The sequence below is a fragment of the Clarias gariepinus genome, chromosome 17 (assembly GCF_024256425.1).
Source record: "Clarias gariepinus isolate MV-2021 ecotype Netherlands chromosome 17, CGAR_prim_01v2, whole genome shotgun sequence".
Classification (NCBI taxonomy): domain Eukaryota; kingdom Metazoa; phylum Chordata; class Actinopteri; order Siluriformes; family Clariidae; genus Clarias; species Clarias gariepinus.
In genome coordinates, this window is record NC_071116.1 from 545,487 (window position 1) to 566,816 (window position 21,330).

General features: G+C 44.3%; 3 protein-coding genes across 5 annotated transcripts in view; all 3 read right to left on the minus strand.

The window, feature by feature from the left end:
• The window catches only part of ryr1a (ryanodine receptor 1a (skeletal)), a 70,171-nt gene extending 62,287 nt beyond the window's left edge, over positions 1–7,884 (minus strand). The window contains exons 1-10 of the mRNA XM_053475974.1: positions 7,837–7,884; positions 3,513–3,632; positions 2,390–2,482; positions 2,019–2,043; positions 1,489–1,592; positions 1,209–1,287; positions 1,012–1,124; positions 538–637; positions 336–429; positions 73–147 (exon numbers count right to left, since the gene is read on the minus strand). Of these exons, the coding sequence (XP_053331949.1) occupies positions 73–147; positions 336–429; positions 538–637; positions 1,012–1,124; positions 1,209–1,287; positions 1,489–1,592; positions 2,019–2,043; positions 2,390–2,482; positions 3,513–3,632; positions 7,837–7,884 (851 nt within the window). The remainder of the gene's footprint in view (positions 1–72; positions 148–335; positions 430–537; positions 638–1,011; positions 1,125–1,208; positions 1,288–1,488; positions 1,593–2,018; positions 2,044–2,389; positions 2,483–3,512; positions 3,633–7,836) is intronic.
• Positions 7,885–8,329: 445 nt separating this feature from the next.
• zgc:153345 (uncharacterized protein LOC566129 homolog) lies at positions 8,330–14,770 on the minus strand. 3 transcript variants are annotated; one of them, XM_053475976.1, is made up of 13 exons: positions 14,576–14,770; positions 13,964–14,052; positions 13,778–13,874; positions 13,235–13,503; positions 12,962–13,125; positions 12,725–12,871; positions 12,584–12,655; positions 11,732–11,834; positions 11,529–11,587; positions 10,766–10,862; positions 10,397–10,502; positions 10,057–10,192; positions 8,330–9,835 (listed from the first exon to the last, which is right to left on the minus strand). In XM_053475976.1, the coding sequence occupies exons 1-13, from the start codon at positions 14,693–14,695 to the stop codon at positions 8,553–8,555; spliced, it is 2,742 nt and encodes a 913-aa protein (XP_053331951.1). In that variant the 5' UTR covers positions 14,696–14,770; the 3' UTR covers positions 8,330–8,552. The 3 variants fall into 3 exon arrangements, with proteins under 3 accessions (XP_053331951.1, XP_053331952.1, XP_053331950.1); XM_053475977.1 differs by having other exon boundaries at positions 10,418–10,502; positions 11,732–11,837; XM_053475975.1 differs by having other exon boundaries at positions 11,732–11,837.
• Positions 14,771–16,683: 1,913 nt separating this feature from the next.
• On the minus strand, positions 16,684–20,700 carry mdh2 (malate dehydrogenase 2, NAD (mitochondrial)). The gene is made up of 9 exons (XM_053475978.1): positions 20,522–20,700; positions 19,612–19,780; positions 19,303–19,386; positions 18,668–18,777; positions 18,328–18,453; positions 18,060–18,137; positions 17,577–17,676; positions 17,183–17,334; positions 16,684–17,082 (listed from the first exon to the last, which is right to left on the minus strand). Exons 1-9 carry the CDS (start codon positions 20,582–20,584, stop codon positions 16,948–16,950), a joined length of 1,017 nt encoding a protein of 338 aa, XP_053331953.1. The 5' UTR covers positions 20,585–20,700; the 3' UTR covers positions 16,684–16,947.
• Positions 20,701–21,330: the final 630 nt, after the last annotated feature.

Below are 21,330 nucleotides of genomic sequence, written 5' to 3' on the forward strand. Positions count from 1 at the left end.
GGTAGGAAATGATCTGAAGTCAATTCAATGTAAACAAATCTGTATTTAATGATGCTGATGTTCCACACTGACCCGATCCGGAGAGGCTCAAGTCTCCACAGAGATCTGGCATGACTGCACACCGCTCCTCCCTCATAGTGGGCATTTCTGAACATTTCACACACAGCACACACAATTCATTAACAAGTCATAATTACATGTTATATTAGATACCAGTGGGTTTCTTCATCTATTCTATCACAGCCTTCATCTATTATTATTCTCCATCTCATTCTATTCTAGTGTGTGTGTGTGTGTGTGTGTGTGTGTGTGTGTGTGTGTGTGTATTCTCTCACTTGCGCTCTTCCCCCGGGTCAGCAGCAGGAATGGCAAGACACTCGTCCATGTGGCCGTGGAAGAGTCGAAGCACGTATCCTCCGGTCAAAAACCCTGAAAACCAGTGAAACAGAGAACAGCAGAAATGACCCAAACATGGAAATAACAGAGTGTAATAATCATCGTTATATAAGTCTTTTTTAAGAACATTTTTTAACTTACCCTCGACCAGCTCACACCCACTGGACACAGGGTTCATGTTCCACAGCGTCTGCATGAACGAGGCGTCCACCATCAGATCTCCACTGGCGTAGGACAGATGCTGAAAACACACACAACATAATCAGAAAGCACCAGGAACTCTAAGTGACGATTTACTGCATCAATATGTTTATCTAACTGCAGCTGTTAAGTCTTAAACGCATTGTTTACGCATATTTCTGTTTTGTCTGTTTTGTGACAACTTGCAACCTATCATGTCTTCAGGGGCTACAGCTGTTTTATTTTCACCTTCTCATATTCTTTTGACATCTTTCAAACCCTGTCTTATATACGGAACTGCAGTCTTGAACCAGACCCCATTGAGGATTCCACCTCACCCACTAACATGTAGTGTTACTTTATGTCTGTAAAAAACAATAAAAACAATGTTAAAAGACATGTTTTGCTCAGAAAAGTTCAAATGTTCATACATACCAGGTACCTTTCTGATGACACACTGACCAGGATGAGGTCATCACCCACTCTGACCTTCTCACCCTCAGACCTTTGCTTAGACGCAGGATGGATCGTCCACCAACATGCCTCGCCTGCCACACACACACCAGCACACCTGTCACCTTCTCACTTCATTCTCCTGAGCATCGTCAATTTTACTGCGCTGTTCTGATTACCTGTCGAGTCTTCCTGTAGGCCCACGTCAAACGCCAGCTTGTCTGTGAGGGACCGTGACGTTGTTAAACAGCTCAGATACTGCAGCAGAGTGTTAGAAAGAACACTCTCAGTGCACAATAAAGAACTGTGTTTATTTCATTATTTGTCAGAAACTAATACAGTTTGAGTCTTTACAACTAAATCTGGACAGAAGGAGTCGCTGGAATGTTTTTACAGAAAGATGCCCATGGCTTCCAAAGTTTGAAAACCCTCTTTTGTGACAGAGCTCTTATGTCTCACCATGCCCGAGTGTGTGTGTCTGAGCAGGATGGCGTGCCCATACAACAGCGTCCGATGGCCTCCACCTTGTGATGACTTGGAATAGGAGAAAAAGTCAGAATTATCTAGTTAGCAGTAAAAATTATAATATTCCATATTATACAACAGTTAGTTCCAAATGAGTAATCTGATTGGATGAGAGGCGTTTCGCGGGTGGTGATAATGGACAGTACCAGCACTGGGACGTTTATCTACAGTATACGTGTCACTTGGTTTCCCAGGCGTTCTACTGTTGTTAATTACTCTTAAAGCTCGCTAACTGTTGCTCGCCAGATTTTTAAATAAAGAAACAAATCATAATCTGTTGTGTTAAACTGATATTTTTCGTTCTCAAGCTGCACCCTCGTGCCTACGACCGCATCACAGCAGCGCTGATATTTAGTACAACAACACACTCTCGAGTCTGATATTGCTTAGTTATAGCCTTGATTATGAGCTCCCCAACTACAATGTAAAAAAATGACAGTTTGAAAAGAAAAGAAAAATGTAACATACCCATTTATCCAAATCCACGTCCTAATGAGGGAAAGAACAGGAGATTAATCATGGTGAAAAAAACTATACTATTCAACAAAGTATTCCTGAAACCTAAACAAACTGTGATTCTTCTGGGAAACTATTATAATGCAAAATGACATACTGTATCCATAGCTAAAAATATGCTACATTACACTAGTACACACCGTCCTCCCACCGTCACTCCCAGGTCACACCTGCTAAGAGTTCTTGTGCAGTATTTTTATGAGAGGTTTTTACGTTTTTCTGATAAAGGGTTCGATCTTTCTAAAAACCTCCTGAACTTGTCCACACTTCATTAAGACTAGCTGTCTTCATTCATGAAATAACTCAAAGTGATTTTCACCTCACTGGTATGAGAGAGCATCTCCTGTAGAGCTCGCACGGACAGAGACTGCTCCAGGATGAAGACGCAGATGGCCAGATCGGGCGGCACATTCTGAAAAATAAAACCTCACTCGTATGTCCTTATAAAGAACACGCAGTAACACATGGGTTTTCATATCTGTGCTGAGACAATGCCAGGGCCGGGGTAGCTCAGGGGTTAAGGAAGGCCTACTGCTTAGAAGGTCCCAATTTCAAACCCCAGGACCACGAAGTCGCCACTCTTGGGCCCTTGAGCAAGGCCCTTAACCCCTTAACTGCTCAGATGTAGAAAATGGTAAATTAAAAAAAGGGTAAGTTTCTCTGGAAGGGTGTCTGCCAAATCCTTTTAATGACGCTAATTATCAGTCAGGTAGAGAAGAGTGTATGAGGTGTAAACAGTGGCGGCCGGTCAATAAGGGGCACTGGGGCCCAGCATCCTTACAGTTAGGCAGAGAAGAATTCTACTTTAACATGTAACTATTTATTTTCATTATTAAATAAAGTCATTTAGTCACACACAATATTCCGCTGTATTTTTTAACATAATTTACTTACAATTAAAAAACAAACCTAAACTGAATTACATTGTTCATTTGTGTTGGTGTACGCGGGGCGCCGGACAAACCAGTGTCTATGTAAGTCATGTGACTTGAGGCTGAGCACTAATTGGATTTCTTTTCAAATCATCCTTGGGGCGGAGCACTGTGCGCACCGAACCCGCCCACTTTTGTTCTTAGCGAATCAATACTGTTTTTAAATATTTGGCCTCATGTGATTGGACCATTCTCACCGAGTCTCATTAACGCTCAGCAGATCGTTGGTTCATGTATTGAATAGTGATTGACGTGGAAGCAGCTAAATATGTCATTTCTGATGTGATGTAATTTCTTTGCTAAAATACCCCTTCACAAGGTGATCAGATGAAGAAAGAACAAAAGTTCAAGAGCTTGAGGACCAGATCGACCTGATCTTCTAATGCAGTCACGTGATTGCGACTGAGCTTACACTAATAAAATAGCTTTTAATAAAATAAATAAAAAATGTATTTAAATTTTGTTTGCGCCAAATTCCGCACCAGCCGCCACTGGGTGTAAGGTTGGTACCTGAGCGTTAGACGTTGTCTCGAGGAAGCAGAGTCGATTTCCAAAGCCCTCACAGGACAAGCAGAGTTTGAACTGTTCCTTCAGGATCGTCGCTGTACACTGGAGCACCACCTGATCCTCCTACACACACACACACACACACAGTCTATGTATTTGTGATAATAATAATAACAACATGAAATGCAAATAAATAAAACAATATTATTAGCAGTATATTATAGTAACAGAAGTACACACAGTAACCCTTTTGAAATGACTGACAACAACAACAATAACCATAATAATAATTATTCTGAAATGTTGTACAGCTATAGCTAACATGGCTAACGCTAGCCTGGAGGACAGCCAGATTTCAACAGAGGAATGGAGGAGTTTAGCAGCCCAGCTAGCGACAGGAACAACAGTACCGCGCCACAGCCACTCACCACACAGTCAGGGAATATTACTGTTTATATCCTCCACCACATTTATATCATTCACTAAGGGATACTTTTATTCTTTTCTCACGCTAGTCAGTGTGTGTGTGTGTGTGTGTGTGTGTGTGAGTTCTGAGGTAATCAGTGTGTCCGTTAAAGCCGTTGGTCTGTTAGTAAAACGCTTCACGCGCCGTGTATTTAAATGTTTAAACTGAGCGCGCGAGGCTGGTGGAGGCGCCACAGCTGTCAATCATCAGTGAGTAAACAGTGAGTTGACCTCTGGAGGGGCGTGGCCTCCAAAACCTCAGTAGGGAGAATAAGACTGGGACTGAAATCATAAATACATAAATACAGACTAAATCCAGCACAGGTTTAATCAGTTTCATATTTATTCTCGGATTAATTGTTCTCTTATATAAATAAGGTTATACGGTTGGCTCTCTGGCATGCCCAGACACAAAACATTCAGGGTGTTATAGAAATATATAACTTATATTTATTATTTACTATTATCATAGGTGATTCGACTAATATTTATCCAGCTTACAGTAAAGTAGTGTTAGAGCTTAGTTCATTCCTAGCCAAATAAAATACCATAAGTAGCACATAGAAATCTCCATTTATGGTTAGAATATCAGTCCTGTATCTCTTTCTATATTACGTTACCAATTTAAAACTAAAATGCTATCACTGTACAATAATTCACAAAAAACACTGAAATGTTAAAAAATGGCAAACAATGTAAATGCCCAAAGTTTTATTACCTTACATTACATTATGTGAGAATAAATGAAATGAGTTTTTCTTGCAAATCCTAATTTCTGCAAAGCTGCATTTAAATTTTGCACAACACCACATCTGTAATGCTGATAACCTTGTGTAATAGTTCTGCTTCTGTCTGATATACACATACACTGATAAGCCAGAACATTAGGACTATTTGATATTGAGTCGCTCCCCCCCTTATGGGCGACTTTGACAAGGGCTAAAAAGTGATGTCTAGACAACTGGGTCAGAGCAACAACAGAACTGCAGAGGATTGTAGGATGTTCCCAGGCTGCAGGGGTCAGGACCTAGCAAAGGAAGGACCACAGGTGAACCAGGGGCAGTGGCGGGGGTGTGGGGGGTGGGTGGGGGTGGGGGAGAGGTCAGGGGTCACTGATGCATGTGGGGAGTGAAGGCTATTGTAGCTCAAATTGCTGAAAAGGTTAATGCAGGTTCTGATAGAAAGGAGTCAGAACACACAGCGCTTCACAGGTTTGGTCACAAAAGCTGGACCTTCTCAACATTATGCAGGTGGTCATTATGTTATGGCTGAGGGAGTGTAAAGAATGGCAGATTTATACCTCTGGAAATGTCCAATCCATGTCCAGGAAAGCTGTTTGTTCTTTACGTGTAAGAGTGAGTGTATCTGTGTGAGATGTGACGGAGTCATGGCTGTGAGTTACAGCTTAATGGCGATCAGCAGATCATCCTGAATAACCTCGTGATAATAATCTGAAGCTCAAGTTACAGCCAGAGACCATTTATAGGTGATTAATCAGTGTGTGTGTATGTGTGTGTGTGTGTGTGTGTGTGTGAGAGAGAGAGAGACATAAGAATAGAAACTAGAACAGTGGCTTTAAATTGTAATGGAAATCCTCTGGTCACACTGGAGTCCACTGGCACTGTTTCACCCTTAGACTCGTCCTTTCATTCCTGTGGATCTTAATGTCTGGTGAAGTCTTTACCGTGGCTTTAATGGAGCGTTCCTCTGCACACTTATAATCACAGTCATTAAATCAGAACATTGTGTCATTTAATGTTTCAAAAAGACAGAAACACACAGCTGTGTCTGAGAGCGTCACTAATCCGTCTTCTCAGGGTAAATATAGAGCTGAAAAGGGAGACGAACGTCACCGTTCACCCTGAGAGCCGGAATGTTCATACGTGTTTTATAGCATTTACACGTTTAGCATCGTTCATTAACTTAAAGTTCTTATATTCTTCATGGAACTCTAATGACAAATTAAAATGACTGAAATCTGAAGTGAATGAGGTTAAATCCTGTTTCATTCAATTCTGCAACTTTCATAAACCTGACCTGAAGCTAAAGTTTCAACAGTTATGTACAGATACCTGATATAAAAGGTTTGATCTATTCTTTGAACACCCTTTGTTCTCACATTCTCAGATGGAGACGACACACACACACACACACACACACACACACACACACGGGACATGTCTTACAGCAGATGATTTTGATTGAACTCCAGTCATCACCTGATCTCAGTACAGATGAGCAGTGAGGTGTGTGTGCTGAGGTTATGATCACACACTGTACATTACTGAACTGTTCCAGCTTTGCCTTCTGCTGCTCACAGTCACACTAATGTGTTACACATATTCAATTCTCCTCATTACTGTGGTGGTCTTCTCTATTATACACTTAAAACCTCTAAAACCAGGTTTCTTAATAAATGTATCATATAAGTGTTATATTATTATAAACTACACACATGAGGGTTATAATAGTTTCCTCTTTTCCAGGTTGAACTGCAGAGACGTTTAAGAACCCCGAGACAAAGGGGTTTTAGTTACAGTGTCATAAATACAGCACGCAGACCTCAGTATGTGTGTGTGTGTGTGTGTGTGTGTGTGTCACTATCCCGGCTCGATTATAAATAGATAACAATGCCACGCACCTGTTGGTGCCAGTCTGCAGCTCTATGGCACAGAAACATGATCCTACAGACTGTGTTATATTTAACATACTGCATGTTCCTCCTACATGTCTTACTGATGATCAGCCTTCATCCACCACACGTCTGGATATCCATGATGATGATGATGATGAGTGTAGTGTCAGTTTTATCCTCACTGTACATTACTGAGCTCTCGTCAGGACCGTGTGCGAGGAGACTGAACATCATCATGTGACACACAACTAAGTGAAGCTCACACCACCACCAGGACCACCAGGACCACCAGCACCACCACCAGGACCACCAGCACCACCACCAGCAGGAGACCTCATGTGTCCCAGACCTTCCTCAGGGCTACACACTCCTCACAGCTACACACTCCTCACAGCTACACACTCCTCAGCTCTACACACTCCTCACAGCTACACACTCCTCAGCGCTACACACTCCTCAGCGCTACACACTCCTCACAGCTACACACTCCTCAGCGCTACACACTCCTCACAGCTACACACTCCTCAGCTCTACACACTCCTCAGCTCTACACACTCCTCACAGCTACACACTCCTCAGCTCTACACACTCCTCAGCTCTACACACTCCTCAGCGCTACACACTCCTCAGCGCTACACACTCCTCACAGCTACACACTCCTCACAGCTACACACTCCTCAGCGCTACACACTCCTCAGCGCTACACACTCCTCAGCGCTACACACTCCTCACAGCTACACACTCCTCAGCGCTACACACTCCTCACAGCTACACACTCCTCAGCTCTACACACTCCTCAGCGCTACACACTCCTCACAGCTACACACTCCTCAGCGCTACACACTCCTCAGCTCTACACACTCCTCACAGCTACACACTCCTCAGCTCTACACACTCCTCAGCTCTACACACTCCTCAGCTCTACACACTCCTCAGCTCTACACACTCCTCACAGCTACACACTCCTCAGCTCTACACACTCCTCACAGCTACACACTCCTGTCCTCCTCACAGTCACTGTACAGGGTGTAGTGTGTAAGGAGTTGAGGAATTCACCACATGCTGTTTAGTTTGAAAGCAGACCACTCAGACCTTCTACACATCCTTCTGCTCACCAGGCGAGTGTGACCAGAACAGAGGATGGATATTATAAATATTATCAATAAGATATTTTAGCATCGCCCCACGGCGCCGGTGATGTCATTCATCAGTGAGAGATTTACTCACCGTCCGTACAAACTGGATCTCTTCTTCTCCTTCACCTCCTTCAGCCATGGTGTCTTCCCTCTCTCACTCTCACGCTGACTGTCTCACTCTCTGTTCACTCCACCAGCCTGCATTGTGTCTGTGTGTGTGTGTGTGTGTGTTTTGAAGGACATTCTTTAGCTGTAGTTCAGAGAGGGACCTTCTATCTTTTTTTGTCTACAAGCAGTGGGTGGATCTACACACACACACACACACACACACACACTCACTTTAACACATCACGTCCTGTGGAGTCATCAGCACCCACTCTCACCATCACAGGTTCACAATTACACATACTTGCAATATTATGATTGTTATTATTTAATCATTTTATATAAAATAATTTGCACACCCAGAAATGTGAGTCTTTGTCCTAATATAACACACACACACACACACACACACACACACTGTATATTGAGTTTCTTAAATCTTCTAAATGAATCCATGTAACACACTGTAGAAGACTCGGTTGTTAAACTTCACTTTTAATAACATTCATAAACAAATAAACAGAACAATTTTTATTAAGAACAAAAATTTCACATTGATTGAGGAAACAGTTAAATAAAAGGCACACAGATATATAAACATAGAACGTGTGTGTGTGTGTGTGTGTGTGTGTGTGTGTGTGCTTCCTGTCTATAAATACACAGAACAGAGAGTGGGCGTGTGCAGAGGGAGAGTGGGAGGAGTTAGAGGGGTAACGGTTTCCACGTGGTCATGCGCACTTCGTGAGAGGGCCAGCGTGGGGAGTCTCTATAGCGCCTCCTGGAGCCCTGAGGCCTGAACTGGAAGGACGGAGGCGAGAGCTCGAGGGAGAGGGAACACCTGTCAGTCACGCTGCTGATGGAGAACACGCCGTCGAACGCCAGGCAGCTGAAGGGTTTACACGGCGACGCCCCGTACCGCGGAGACAGCGGCTCGGTTTCCGAAGCTGTGAAAGCGCACGAGTCTGTAGGAGAACCAAACGACGCCCTCCACTGGTCAGTGGACGGTGAAGATTCATCAAAGCGTCGGTCCCAGTAGGAGTCGGAGTCTTCCTCATGCTGACGTCCTGTGACGCAACACTGCTGCTCGAACATCTTGTCCAAGTCAAAGTCTTCCACTTTCGGTGTCTCTGACGTCACACACTCTTCCTCTACTGATTTCTGAGACAATGCAATCAAAGTCTCTTCTAAAGGAGTGGATGGAACTGGGGACAGATCCGGAAGCAGCTCCTCGTTGGGTTCCTCCGAGTCCGTTAAATCATCGTTGAGCTCCAGGAAGGCCTGCTGTTCCTCCTGAACGGCTTCATCGCTGAACGAGCGGCTGAACCTTCTCGCTCCCTGTCTGCGCAGACGCACCGCAGGTGTTCGGAGGAACGAAGCTAGAACGCCGAAGCTCCTGAACCTCTCGGCCATCGAGAGCCGATGCCCCGCCTTCTTTAGATCTGAATCAGAACCTTTCTCCTTCTTCCGCTCGTGAAGCGTGCCGTATCTCCTTCTCAGCTCTCGTCCTTCTTTTCCTTTTCCTCCAGACTTCTTAAGAGGCAGACTGACTGACGCGGTCCACATGTCATCATTAAACACGTCCTCGCTCGTTACAGCCTCGGGCCGAACTCGGTCCACCTCGTCTGGATGTGGATCTAAAGCCACCTCGGGCATGCTGATGGAGCGCCTCGGTCCGGAACGCTTCTTACAACTGCTTTTTCTCTTTTGGGATTTGGAAAGCGTCTCCGTTTCCTGCTCCTCCATCTTAACTCCGTCTCCTGCCTCTGGACTGTGGCCTTCCTGTCTCTCGCTGTCCTGCTGAGTCACGTCATATTCCACAATGACTTCAGGACGACCGTCATCCAGTAAAACCCAGCCTTCGTCAGCGTGCGCGTCCTCGCTCTCCTGCGGCTGCTGGCGTTCTGGACCGGCTGCGTCGTCAGGATTCTCCACGAAACTGCAGTTGAGAAGCTCAGGATCGTCCTCCACTTCACTCCCGATTACAACTGCAACACAGGAACAGAATGTAAACGCAGCAGGTCAAAAAGAGCACGGAGACACGAGCAGGTGATGAGGCACAGCAGAGGAACACACGCTCAGGGTTATGAGTGGTGCGCTCCTGTTAGATGTCTGATTAATTTATATTATTTAATAACTGATTTAATAAAAAGCAGGATGATTTAAAGATGATTTAAAGATTATAGGTAAAATAATAACAGTTGCAGACCTCGTCCCGGCTCCTCGATCAGTATTAAGGGGATCTTCAGGGACGAGTCACTGCCCGAGTTCGACAGAGTCCTTTTACTGAGCGTTCTGAAGCTCGAACCCTTTTCACCGGCACCTCGCGGAGTCTCGGTGAGAACCTGCACAGAGAGAACCGCGGCAATCAGCAGCATCAAAACTCATCCATGTCCAGTTTATTTCTTCCTTCTGTTTAGAACTGAAGAACACGTGGAGTTTCATCATCAACTCCGGTTCTAACACTTAAATTAGGCTGAACATTTCAGCGCCGTCTAAATGACACACACACACACACCACTCGTAATACATTCTGCCTGTGCACTGACTGTGTGTGTGTGTGTGTGTACAGGACTGCCGCCGCTGCTGCTCGACATGGAGAAGAAGCGTAGAGATCTCCTCCTGCGCCGCACTCGGCCCTCCTGCTTCACCGCTCTAAAGACAGAAAAAACACAACACACACATTTACAGTCAGTCAGAATCTCTCCGGGGTTTAATCACCAAACAACACGGAAACACGAGACACAAAGATCACTGCAGCCGGAGGAGGCGAGGAAGTGACGTCATGAATCGCCTCTCCTCCAGATGTTTTAACTCTGAAACGTTCCACTGACTCTTATTTCACTTAACTGACCCTAACCATTAACTAACACACACACACACACACACACACAGGTGTAAATGTGTCCTGAGCTCACCGATGTGTCTTTCTCTGCGCTCGAGTCCTCCTCTCTGAAACACTGCGGTGGGAATCATCGCCTCTCGTCACCTCCTGAGGACTCGGACCTGTCGATTCTGATTACACAGAGTCTGATCATTAACTGATGAGAATCAGATTTATAATGAAGATGGGGGGGGGTACAGAACACGATCCTCAGAGTGTGTGTGTGTTGCATTGAACATCACACATCATCTGATATTTAATAAAATGTTGACTGCTGAACTCCAACATTAATCACACACACACGCACACACACACACATACTGAGGTTCCAGAATGTTTGTTGGGTTCTAACAGGTTCTAGATGTCAGTGTGTTAAATGTAATATAAAGTTACTGTATGCCGTCTCGTGTACAGAATAAATAAAGCTGTAAGATTACGTGTAAAATAAATACTGAATATTAAACTAACTCCCGTTTGGGGGACGACCCCCAGCATCCAAAACATTTAACCTGAGTGAGGTCTCAAATTTTACGGTAAAGCATATAGTCTTTATAGATAAATCCGAGATCAGATAACATTAATATTAGTTTTCAGTCATTACAATGTTAGTTGTTTATATAAAATAATTGTGATTGTGTATTTTATTACTGCATTACATTTATAATTTATCTTAAGACAGACTTTTTGCCACAGACATACAGGTCTGACAACAACATAATTATACTACTACTACTACTACTAATAATAATAATAAGGATGATGATGATGATAATGAGATTGAGCTGAAATGAACTCGCCGTCTGCGGACTGGCTGCTGATGGAGGGCGTGTCGGCTCGCAGGTCGTGCAGCGAAGGCCTGCAAACTCAAATAAAAACGAATAAACATCAACAATGTAGAAAACAGAACATCAGCCGAAATTAAAGCTGACAATGAATTCCTGAAGTGGTGACAGAAAGCTGACAGAATCTCGTGGTGAAGAGTGAAGCGTAGCGTCTGTACCTCTTCCTGGCGGATCCGCTCAGCTCGACCGCGCCGTCCTCCGACGCTTTGCGCTTCACCGTGTTCGGAGACTGAGGCGTGGGACTTTTGGACAGTGGAGGTCCTGCTGAACATTTTAATAAACATCAACACACACTTAAGCTGCTGCTGGGGTTTAATCTGAAGAGCTGATCACACACACACACACAACACTCTCTGTCTACTCACAAACACAGACTTCCATTAGAGCAGCAATTTAACATGAAACTAAATATATCTAACACTCGAGAGACGTTCGGTGAGACGCAGGGCTGCGAGTCTGAGCCGGTCTGTCGATTCGATTCGTTGGATTCAGTCCCGCAGCACTAATGTTTACTGTCTGATCTCTCAAGCAACTTCACTTTTTACAGGTTTTAAAGTAATAAAAACTACCATAAGTGTCTAATAAACACTGAAACACTCTGTAACTCTTAATGTTGAGTGTTTAAATGTTGTGTCTCGTACAAAACCATAATCTTTAATTTTTCCTGCCCCTCTTCCGCTCCACACTCCAGACCAGTAGGGGGCGTCATTGCAACGACTGCTTATAAAACTCAAAGAAGAACTTACACTCTTGCAAAACGTGAGTATTTGCAGGAGATGGTGGCAGATGTCTGTTAAAGCTGTGGTGTATTTTTGAGAAATCGTGGAGCATTTAACACTTGTACATTTTTTTAATTGAAAACTGACTGATTCAAATTGACCGATAAAAGATGGATTAAATCACACAGAACTAAATACTGAAGCTACCAGGTGTTTATAGAAGCAGAAACCCCCCATGTGACGCTGTAAGTCTGAGCGCTGATGATGATGATGATGATGAAGCTGTTTTACCTGGTGAGGTGTCTGGGAGAGCGGTGGGCGTCCGACTGGCCTTCAGCTTAGACAAAGCATCCACAAATAACTCTGAAAATAAACACAGGCGTTAAACAAAATCAAAAAGAAATCAAACAGGATACAGACGCTCCTAGTCACCTCCGACGCTCCTCCTCCTCTGTCTGCACAGGCTGCTGTACACACTGAGTCTGGCCCGCTTGTTCAGTAAAGCGCCCTCTAGTGGCGGTGTGGACTCGCTCGCCTCCACCGTGCCCGGTGTGTCCGGTACGCTCAGGGGCATGACTCCTTAGAATAAACACTGTGTACGTTAACTAAACACAGAGAAACACTGATGTGTGTTTAACAGCAGGGTGTGTGAGGAGCTGCAGGACTGACCGACGTGCTCGGCATGTAAGATCAGAGTCCTGATGGCCGCCGCCTGCTGCTCCAGCTGTTTCTCCGTGAGGAGGGTGAGGCGACACATCTGGGGTAAACACGGCAGCAGGTTCGGAGCCATGACCAGCGCTAAACTGCTCACCTCCATCCTATTTTCATCACACCTGCATGCACGCACACACACACACACACACACACACACACACACACACACACACACAGTGTTATCCACTATCACTATAATAACAGTACACACACACAGGCTGCAGGTACCTGAGTGCGACACGCCTGAGGAAGCTGCAGACGTAGCGCAGGGTGTGGGCGTGGCTCGGAGGGAGCAGGGACATGAGGAGCAGCGTGGCTCTCTCGCTAGCTTTCGCCTCCAGTGTCTGGGCGTGACACAGCGCCATCTGCAGGTCACCCGAGATCAGCGGCTCGGGAAGCTCACGCAGAAACTGCTTCATCACAGACGCCACGTCACACGGCTGAAGCAAAGCATCATGGGGAGGCGAGAACATCCGCTCACCCTTCTCCAGGTCTGACTACGAGATGAAGAAGGCTGGTCTCAGGCATAAAACTCTACAAAATAAACTTTACGCAGCAAAAAGTGTTGAGAAATAAATTCCACCTGCAGACGTTTTATTATGAAGCTCACGATGAAAATCAAACAGAAGAAAGTCTGCAGTTAGAGCTGCTTTAAATCTCACGTGTGTAATCTCTGTTTAACGGAATTAAGATATAAACTCTAATCAGTGTTTAGGAATAAGAGTGTGTGTGTGTGGGTGTGTGTGTGTGTGTGTGTGCATAGTGTTTCACCCTCAGAGCTCGGATGCGGCCCAAAGAGCCCGTCTTCCTGAAGAGCCCCTCAGTGTGCATGTGCTGAGACAGATACTCACACGCCTCCACCAAGAACCTAACACACACACACTGTACAATTAGTGTACACAAGTCACACACACACACACACGTCACATGAAAAATAATACCCTAAAGATGACGTACAGAGGCACGGAGCCGTCCACTTCCTTCACGTGACACTGGGGGAGGAGCTGCAGCTCTCGTCCGAACGCAAACACCTGCTGCTGCGTCTCCTGCGACGGAAAGGTCAAAGGTCAGTCAGGTGATGGACAGGGAGCTTGAACTGCGTCACACACACTGTGTATGTACACTTCCGTGGTCAGGATTAGACTTAATCTATTTTACTGTATAGCCTCCAACACACACACACACACACACACACACACACACACACACACTTCCTGACACCCTAAAACTGGTTTCCTCCCCAGATTTATTAAATGGGGATTTTTTCTTACACCCTAAACCATCATCTGATCTTAAGCTGTATGCCTGCAGTGTGTGTGTGTGTGTGTGTGTGTGTGTGTGTTTGGGAATATTAAACCCTGAATAAGACACGTGATCAGACCTGGTGGTTGTAATAGTGAGTACAGGAGACTGTTTAACGCCCCACCTCACCCCCCCACCTGCCCCCCCTCACCCCCTGCCCCACCTGCCCCCCCTCACCCCCTGCCCCACCTGCCCCCCCTCACCCCCTGCCCCACCTGCCCCCCCTCACCCCCTGCCCCACCTGCCCCCCCTCACCCCCTGCCCCACCTGCCCCGGTGTTCTCTCTCCGTACAGGAAGCTCTTCCAGTTCCTCACGCGCACCCCGACGGCCTTAAGCGCGCGCACCACCGCCAGCACGCGCGCCCGCTCCTCCGGTAGAGCAGACATGACCAAACCGGCAGTGTTTACACTCCACACCGACACACGCGCACCGGAAACGCAGCCTAATTGCTAGCCCAGGTCCCAGCTCGAGCGCGTCGGAACGACACCACGTGACTAGTCGGATTTCCGGTCACCTGCGCGCGTGCGACCCGCGTGACCCCCCAAAAAATAAATAAATAAATAAATAAATAAACCATAAATCAAGCGGCGATGTGGAGAGTTCCGAGCTTTACACTGCTTACTAACTGCTCGGGTCATTTATCAGATAAAACCACAGACTTTAATCCTTACACTGTAAGAGATGATACAGTATTTATTATATACATTTTCATCATTTATTGTTTCAATGCCCATTTGTTAGGTGATTTTGCTCTGATGTCCACAGCTGGGTGTCAGTCCATTTCTCTAATATTCCTTCTTTTAATTATAATAGTCTTTCCTCTGTGTATAATCCTGACTCCAGTGTTAATTCTGTAATAATTCTGGGTAAACACCACATTCCTCGCTGTAAGTGCCAACATTCCCTCCTTCACCATGTTTATGTGTCACTTTATCAAATCCTTCCAGTCCTTAAACTGATCAGATTGATAGAAGGTCTAGAAAATGATGAACACACATTCCTAAATCCTGCTCTTTAAGTGTCTCCTGTTCCATCTCTCTCTGGACTCTGAGGGTTATTCCTCTCTAGATTTACTCCAGTAGTTCTGCTCTAGATCTTGTCTTATCTGTTTTAAGCTCCCTGTCTCACCTGTAAACTATTGTACAAAATCAATAAAAGAGGCAGCACGGGGGTGGAGTGCTTAGCACTGTCGCCTTGCACCTCCAGGGTCTGGCTTCAATTCCCACCTGTGTGTGTGTGGCGTTTGCATGTTCTCCCCGTGCTTGGTGGGTTTCCATTGGGTTCTCTGGGTTCCTCCCACAGTCCAAAGACATGCAGATTAGACTAACTGGTGCTCCCAAACTACCTGAAGTGTGTGTGCCTTGCAATGCATTGGCACCCTGTCCATGGTGTACCCCACCTTGTGTCCAAGTCTCCTGGGATAGGCTGAGCACCCTGCGACCATGAATGCAGGATAACAAAATATAAACGATGAGTGAGTGAGTGGATAATAAAAATGTAAATAAAAAAAAAAAAACCTTTTTAAAAAGAAAAACATATCAGAGCGACATTACTGTAACAGCGCCCTCTGGTGGGCAGTTCACTTTCTCTGCTAGAAGCCCCTGGCTGCAGGCTGAAGGATATCAGGTACACACGTGTAGCCCCGCCCCAACTGTTCATCTGAATCAAAGGAACACTGTGGACTAGTGATGAGGCTTCTGTCTCCCCAGTCACTGCTGTGCAGGTGTGAACGTGTGACATCAGTTCATTAGGAACTCCAAGCAAAAACTTATTCACTTGTGATTTGCATAAAATAAATTATTTGGACTTTCACCTGTTTGATCCCCCTAAAGCAGAACTATTCTTTTCTTTTTTTTTTCATTAAGATAAATTTTACAGCCAGAGTGTCGATCGTTTTAGACCCACTCCTGTGTAATTATGATTCTGTGATGCTGTTCATCTCACACAGTGTCATCAAAATTAATCTGAGTCATTTGTCAGAGAGCCGATTCAGGTTAGACTGGCAGTGAGTCGTTTGGAGAGTCGACTCACCAGACACACAGAAAGACAGATTTTCAGCCTGTAATGTTCTATACTTTTTTACTTTTACTTAAGTAATATTTTGAATGAATACTTTTTACTTGTACTTGAGTAATATTATTTTGAAGTACAACTACTCTTACTTAAGTAAATCTTTGGCTACTTCCACCTCTGGTCAGGAGTGTATCACAGTAGACACAACATAGTGCAACGGTACGTTATGGACATTGCTTAGATCTTACTGATGATAAAACATTGTGTCGCGCTCAGAATAAAACGTCCAACTATTCACCATGTTTCTGCTACAGCATGAACACTGAAGCAGTGTGTGTGTGTGTAAGCACGCACAGAGTCATTTGTTATTTCTTGGAGTATTTTTCTTTATTCAGAGCGGGTCAGTACAGACACGTTTAAACACAGCACATGATCAGCGTCTGCACAGAGACATGAATGTAAAAAACAAATGTGTGTGTGTTTGTGTGAAGTGCATGGAGCTGACTACTTATTGATGAAGATAGCCTCTCAGCTCTTCAGTCAGGATGAGAATCACACGGCGGAGTATGTTTACTTATTATAAATAATGCCGTCTGGTGCGGTCTGGTGGAGGTGTGTCGGACGCTTACAGCTTCATGTTGGCCACGAAATCTTCTCCTTTCTTGATGGAACCTTTGAGTTCAGTCAGAGCCTCAGACACGAGCTTCTCCTCGAAGGCAGAGAGCTTTCCCAGACCCAGGTTCTTCTCAATGCCGTTTTTCTAAAACACACATTAGAAAAGGAGTTTAATTACACCTTTACCTCTGCTGAGTAAGGATCAGGTACAAGTGAACGTGTGTGTGTGCGCGCGCGTGTTGTACCCCGAGCAGCAGAGGTGTGGAAAAGTATTTGCACTCCGTCTCCTCTGATCGCACAAACGCGCACTCTACCACTCCCTCCTTCCCGTTCATGGCGTCAAGCAGAGAGAAAGTGAAGCGAGCTCCGGCGTAAGCCATCGACAGGGTGGCAGAACCTGAAAAACACACACATTAACAATATGGAATCGTCTAGACCCGTTAATAACTCTGATAAGATGGTGGCAGAAACAGCTAAGAAATGTTGAGATTTGACGTGTTTGTGTGGCATGTGTGAGCGCATCCCCAGTAAAAGCAGAGCGGTCTTGCTTTAAACATTATATATGATTTACTAATTGTGTGACTCTTGCACCTCTCTTAGATTTCGGCACCATATCTGTAAAGATGAAGGAGTGTGTACCTGCTCCAGCTTTGGCCTTCACCACCTCAGTTCCCGCCTCCTGAATTCTCTCCGTCAGAGCCGAAAGCTGATCCGCGGGAAACTCCACCTTTGGAGTGCACTACACAGCGTAAACACAACACTCGTCAGTCGTGGTTGCCATGCTAGCATGCTAGGTGGTTGCTAGGGTGTTGCTATTTAGTTGAGATAAATAATTATAAAACAAGAAAGGCTAGGGCAAAAGTTCAACATGTAAAAATATTAGTGTGGCTAATGTTCAGGTTGGGAGCTAAGATAAGATAAGATGTACCTTAGCTAGGGTATTAGGTCACTGCTATGCTAACCCAGGTTTTTGCTACAATATTCACTGCTATAGGTTGCTGCTGTGGTAACCCAAATGGTTGCAAGAGTGTAGGTCCTAATCATTTTGGCTGATTAAGGTGTCATTTGGTTATTACAGGCCAGGTGGTGCAAAAGTTTGCCTTTTTTTTTTTTTTTAATGACCTGTGAAATCAGAGGGATGATGGTTTTCCCGGCGTGGCCTCCAATGACTGGCACATTGACACGAGCTGGATCGAGACCCTGCAGACAAACACAGACTATCAGAAATAAAAATAAAATTAACTTTAAACAACTCCACCTACAGGAGTGTAAAGAGAGGTAAAGACCTGAATGTATAGTGAGAGAGAGAGAGAGAGGTTGTGGATGTAAAAAAAAAGAGCTTGTTAATCAGGTGTGTTGGTGCTCGCCGTCACGGTGACATGTGACTGACTTTGAGGTCGGCGACGAAAGTGTTGGCTCTGACGATGTCCAGCGTGGTCACACCAAACACTCTGCTAGGGTTGAAAACACCGTGCTTCTTCAGCACCTCTGCAGTGATTGGGATGGTGGAGTTCACCTGAAAAACAACACACCTCTGCTTAACATCTCTACAGCTACAGGAGGTGTGGACACGCACATCGTCTTTAATATAACCATTTCCCTAAAATAATAAATTATACATTGGTTGTGCATGCACCCTTCTTCACTGTGCCATGGTGTTTTGCACCCCCTTGTGGAAACTCTCACTACAGCAGTAGGTGTAAAGCACTGATTAATAAACGTTTCCTCACAGGATTAGCGATGATGCAGATCATGGCCTCGGGGCAGTTACGGGCACACGCATCAACCAGGGTGGCCACGATGGTGGCGTTTGTGTTAAACAGATCATCACGGGTCATCCCTGTGAAACAAAACACACACCAGATTTAGACAGCAGAACTCACTCTCATATTAAAAGTCATGAGCGTGAATTTAGGTGTACAGAACACGGGTTTAGTCATATACATGTGCATCACTGCACGCACACACAAACAGGAAGAGGACATGAGGGAAGACAAATGAAAAGAACAGACATGCTGAATTACAGGAGGAAGCGTAAACTTAAATCAGTTTTAAAATTATGAGAATTCAGCATTTTACGTGATGAGATCAATGGTTTGGTTAGCTGGTCATCATGGCAATGAGCCAAAACTCACAACCACTGTCTTTATGGTTTCACGCTGGTGTAACTATCATGGCTGTGTACTGTTTGTATATGGAAACAATCTGTTTCCATATAAAAACTGTAATTTATTTATTTTTTTAAGCTTTACTATATGACTTGGATTATTTAATTAGATACTTTAAAAACTAAAAACACTTAAGATGATAGTGTTGGACACTGTCTCCCTTCATCAGGAGAATTTAAGCTATAACACACACACACCAGGTTTACGAGGAACTCCGGCAGGAATGACCACCACTTCACATCCTTTCAGAGCTGCACCCAGCTGATCAGCTCCGATATAACCTACAGAGAGAGAGAAAGAGAGAGATAGAAAAAGAATAATTAAATACATAAAATAATTCCATTAGATTGGACTTTATGATGAAGTCTGATAGAGTTCAGAAGACATATGCGAGTCTGTGAATGAAGACCAGAATGTTATTATTTATGATTTCAATTATAAATTTACCATTGTTAAAGTTGATATAACAAATAAATTTAATCGAACTGATTTCCTGTTTTTCGTACCGGTGACCTTGGCTCTGGTCTCGATGTGGCTGAGATCTGCGGCGACGCCGGGTGTGTGAGCGATATCGTACAGAGACAGCTGGCTCACCAGAGGACTGTTCTTCAGCAGGAGGGAAAGCGGCTGTCCAATTCCTCCTGATGCTCCCAACACCGCCACCTTGGCATTGTTCTACAGAGACAACAACAAAACCTCACACTCAGAGCTGCAGGTAAACAGGAAGTGCTCAATCTCAAGCTGCAGGTAAACAGGAAGTGCTCAGTCTCATCTCCTCGGTGCGCTGAAACCAGAAACCTCACCGGGTCAGATGTCAGGGTTTTATTTAACCTTCTGACCTTTAGAGACTGTGTGTGTGTCCGAGAGTAAGATTACACCCCGAATGAGGTTAATGTAAGATCAGATTGTCTCCTGACACTGATTATGTTAATGAAGCCAAGTGGGAATTGTGACGTCACACACACAGACTTTAAAGGTTTAATAGAAACTAAAGAAAATAAATGACCTCTCCAAAAATATACCTTAAACTAGTATAATAACTATATAAAATGTGTACATTATTAAAGACATTTAAAACACATAGGTATATTATTTGTATTCAAACTCACAGATATATAAAGGTGCTTTCACCTGCCAGTGCTGAGGTAATGTCAAGCTAGCATAGCATGCTAATCTACGCGACTTTAAAGCTAACAGCTAAATACCCCCGAGTCTCTGGAATGCTAAATAAATTTTACAAAAATAATTTTAAAAAACTGCAAGATATAATAAGCCGGATAAGCAGCTAACTTTGGAGTTATTTTAGCTAATTCTACCACATATTAGAGACCTTTAGCCACAGTGCTAACTCTGACGCTCGGCACGCGCCGCAGCTCACCCTCAGGGTTTTAGACTGAATCCGTGTTTTATTTTTACCTGAGAAGTTGTGGATAAACACCGCACGAGGCTGGCGGATGGTCTGGCGATCCGTGAAAACATATCTGCTGCGGTGTCCCTGCGTGTCCTGACGGAGATGAGCGTGTAATGGATCCTGAGAGCGCCTCCTCACTCACCGTGACTCCAACGTCCTCCAGCCGGGTCGAGAGCGAAACCGCAGCGCAACCGAACCGCGAGCGCGGAAAAAGCCGAAAACACGAGATCTGATTGGTCCAAACGCGCGTCAATCAAAATCCCACGCGAGAACTCGATGATGATTGGCTCAACTCTTGTTCAGCTGATTCACGATTGGTCACTCGCACCCGTCAGAATTACTGTGATTAATTCTACATAAAATTCAGACGAGAAAAGATAGAAGAATTAATAACATAAAAAGCACGAAAATACTTAATAAAAAACTCTTAATTGAAGCATTTTAAATGAAGAAATAGTCTGCAAGAATTTCAGGATTTTTATTTTAAAATATTTAAATCACATTCCTTATTACTAATTATAGGTAATTCATCAATCTGTTGTTTATAAAATCTAGTTGTTATAAAACAAACAACGAGAAACAAACAAAATGTAAAGAAAAAGAGAAATTTATTGATCACTAAGTGAGCACAGATTGGGCTCGTCTTCATCCTTACATGCTACATTACATAAGGTTCCGTAATAATAATTAAATTATAAATAGATGGCCATCTGTCATTCCTGTAACTACAATACGGCACTCATATACTCATACTACATATATTATATATGGAATGCAACGAAATATTTTAAATGATTAAAGCTTTCTATTAATA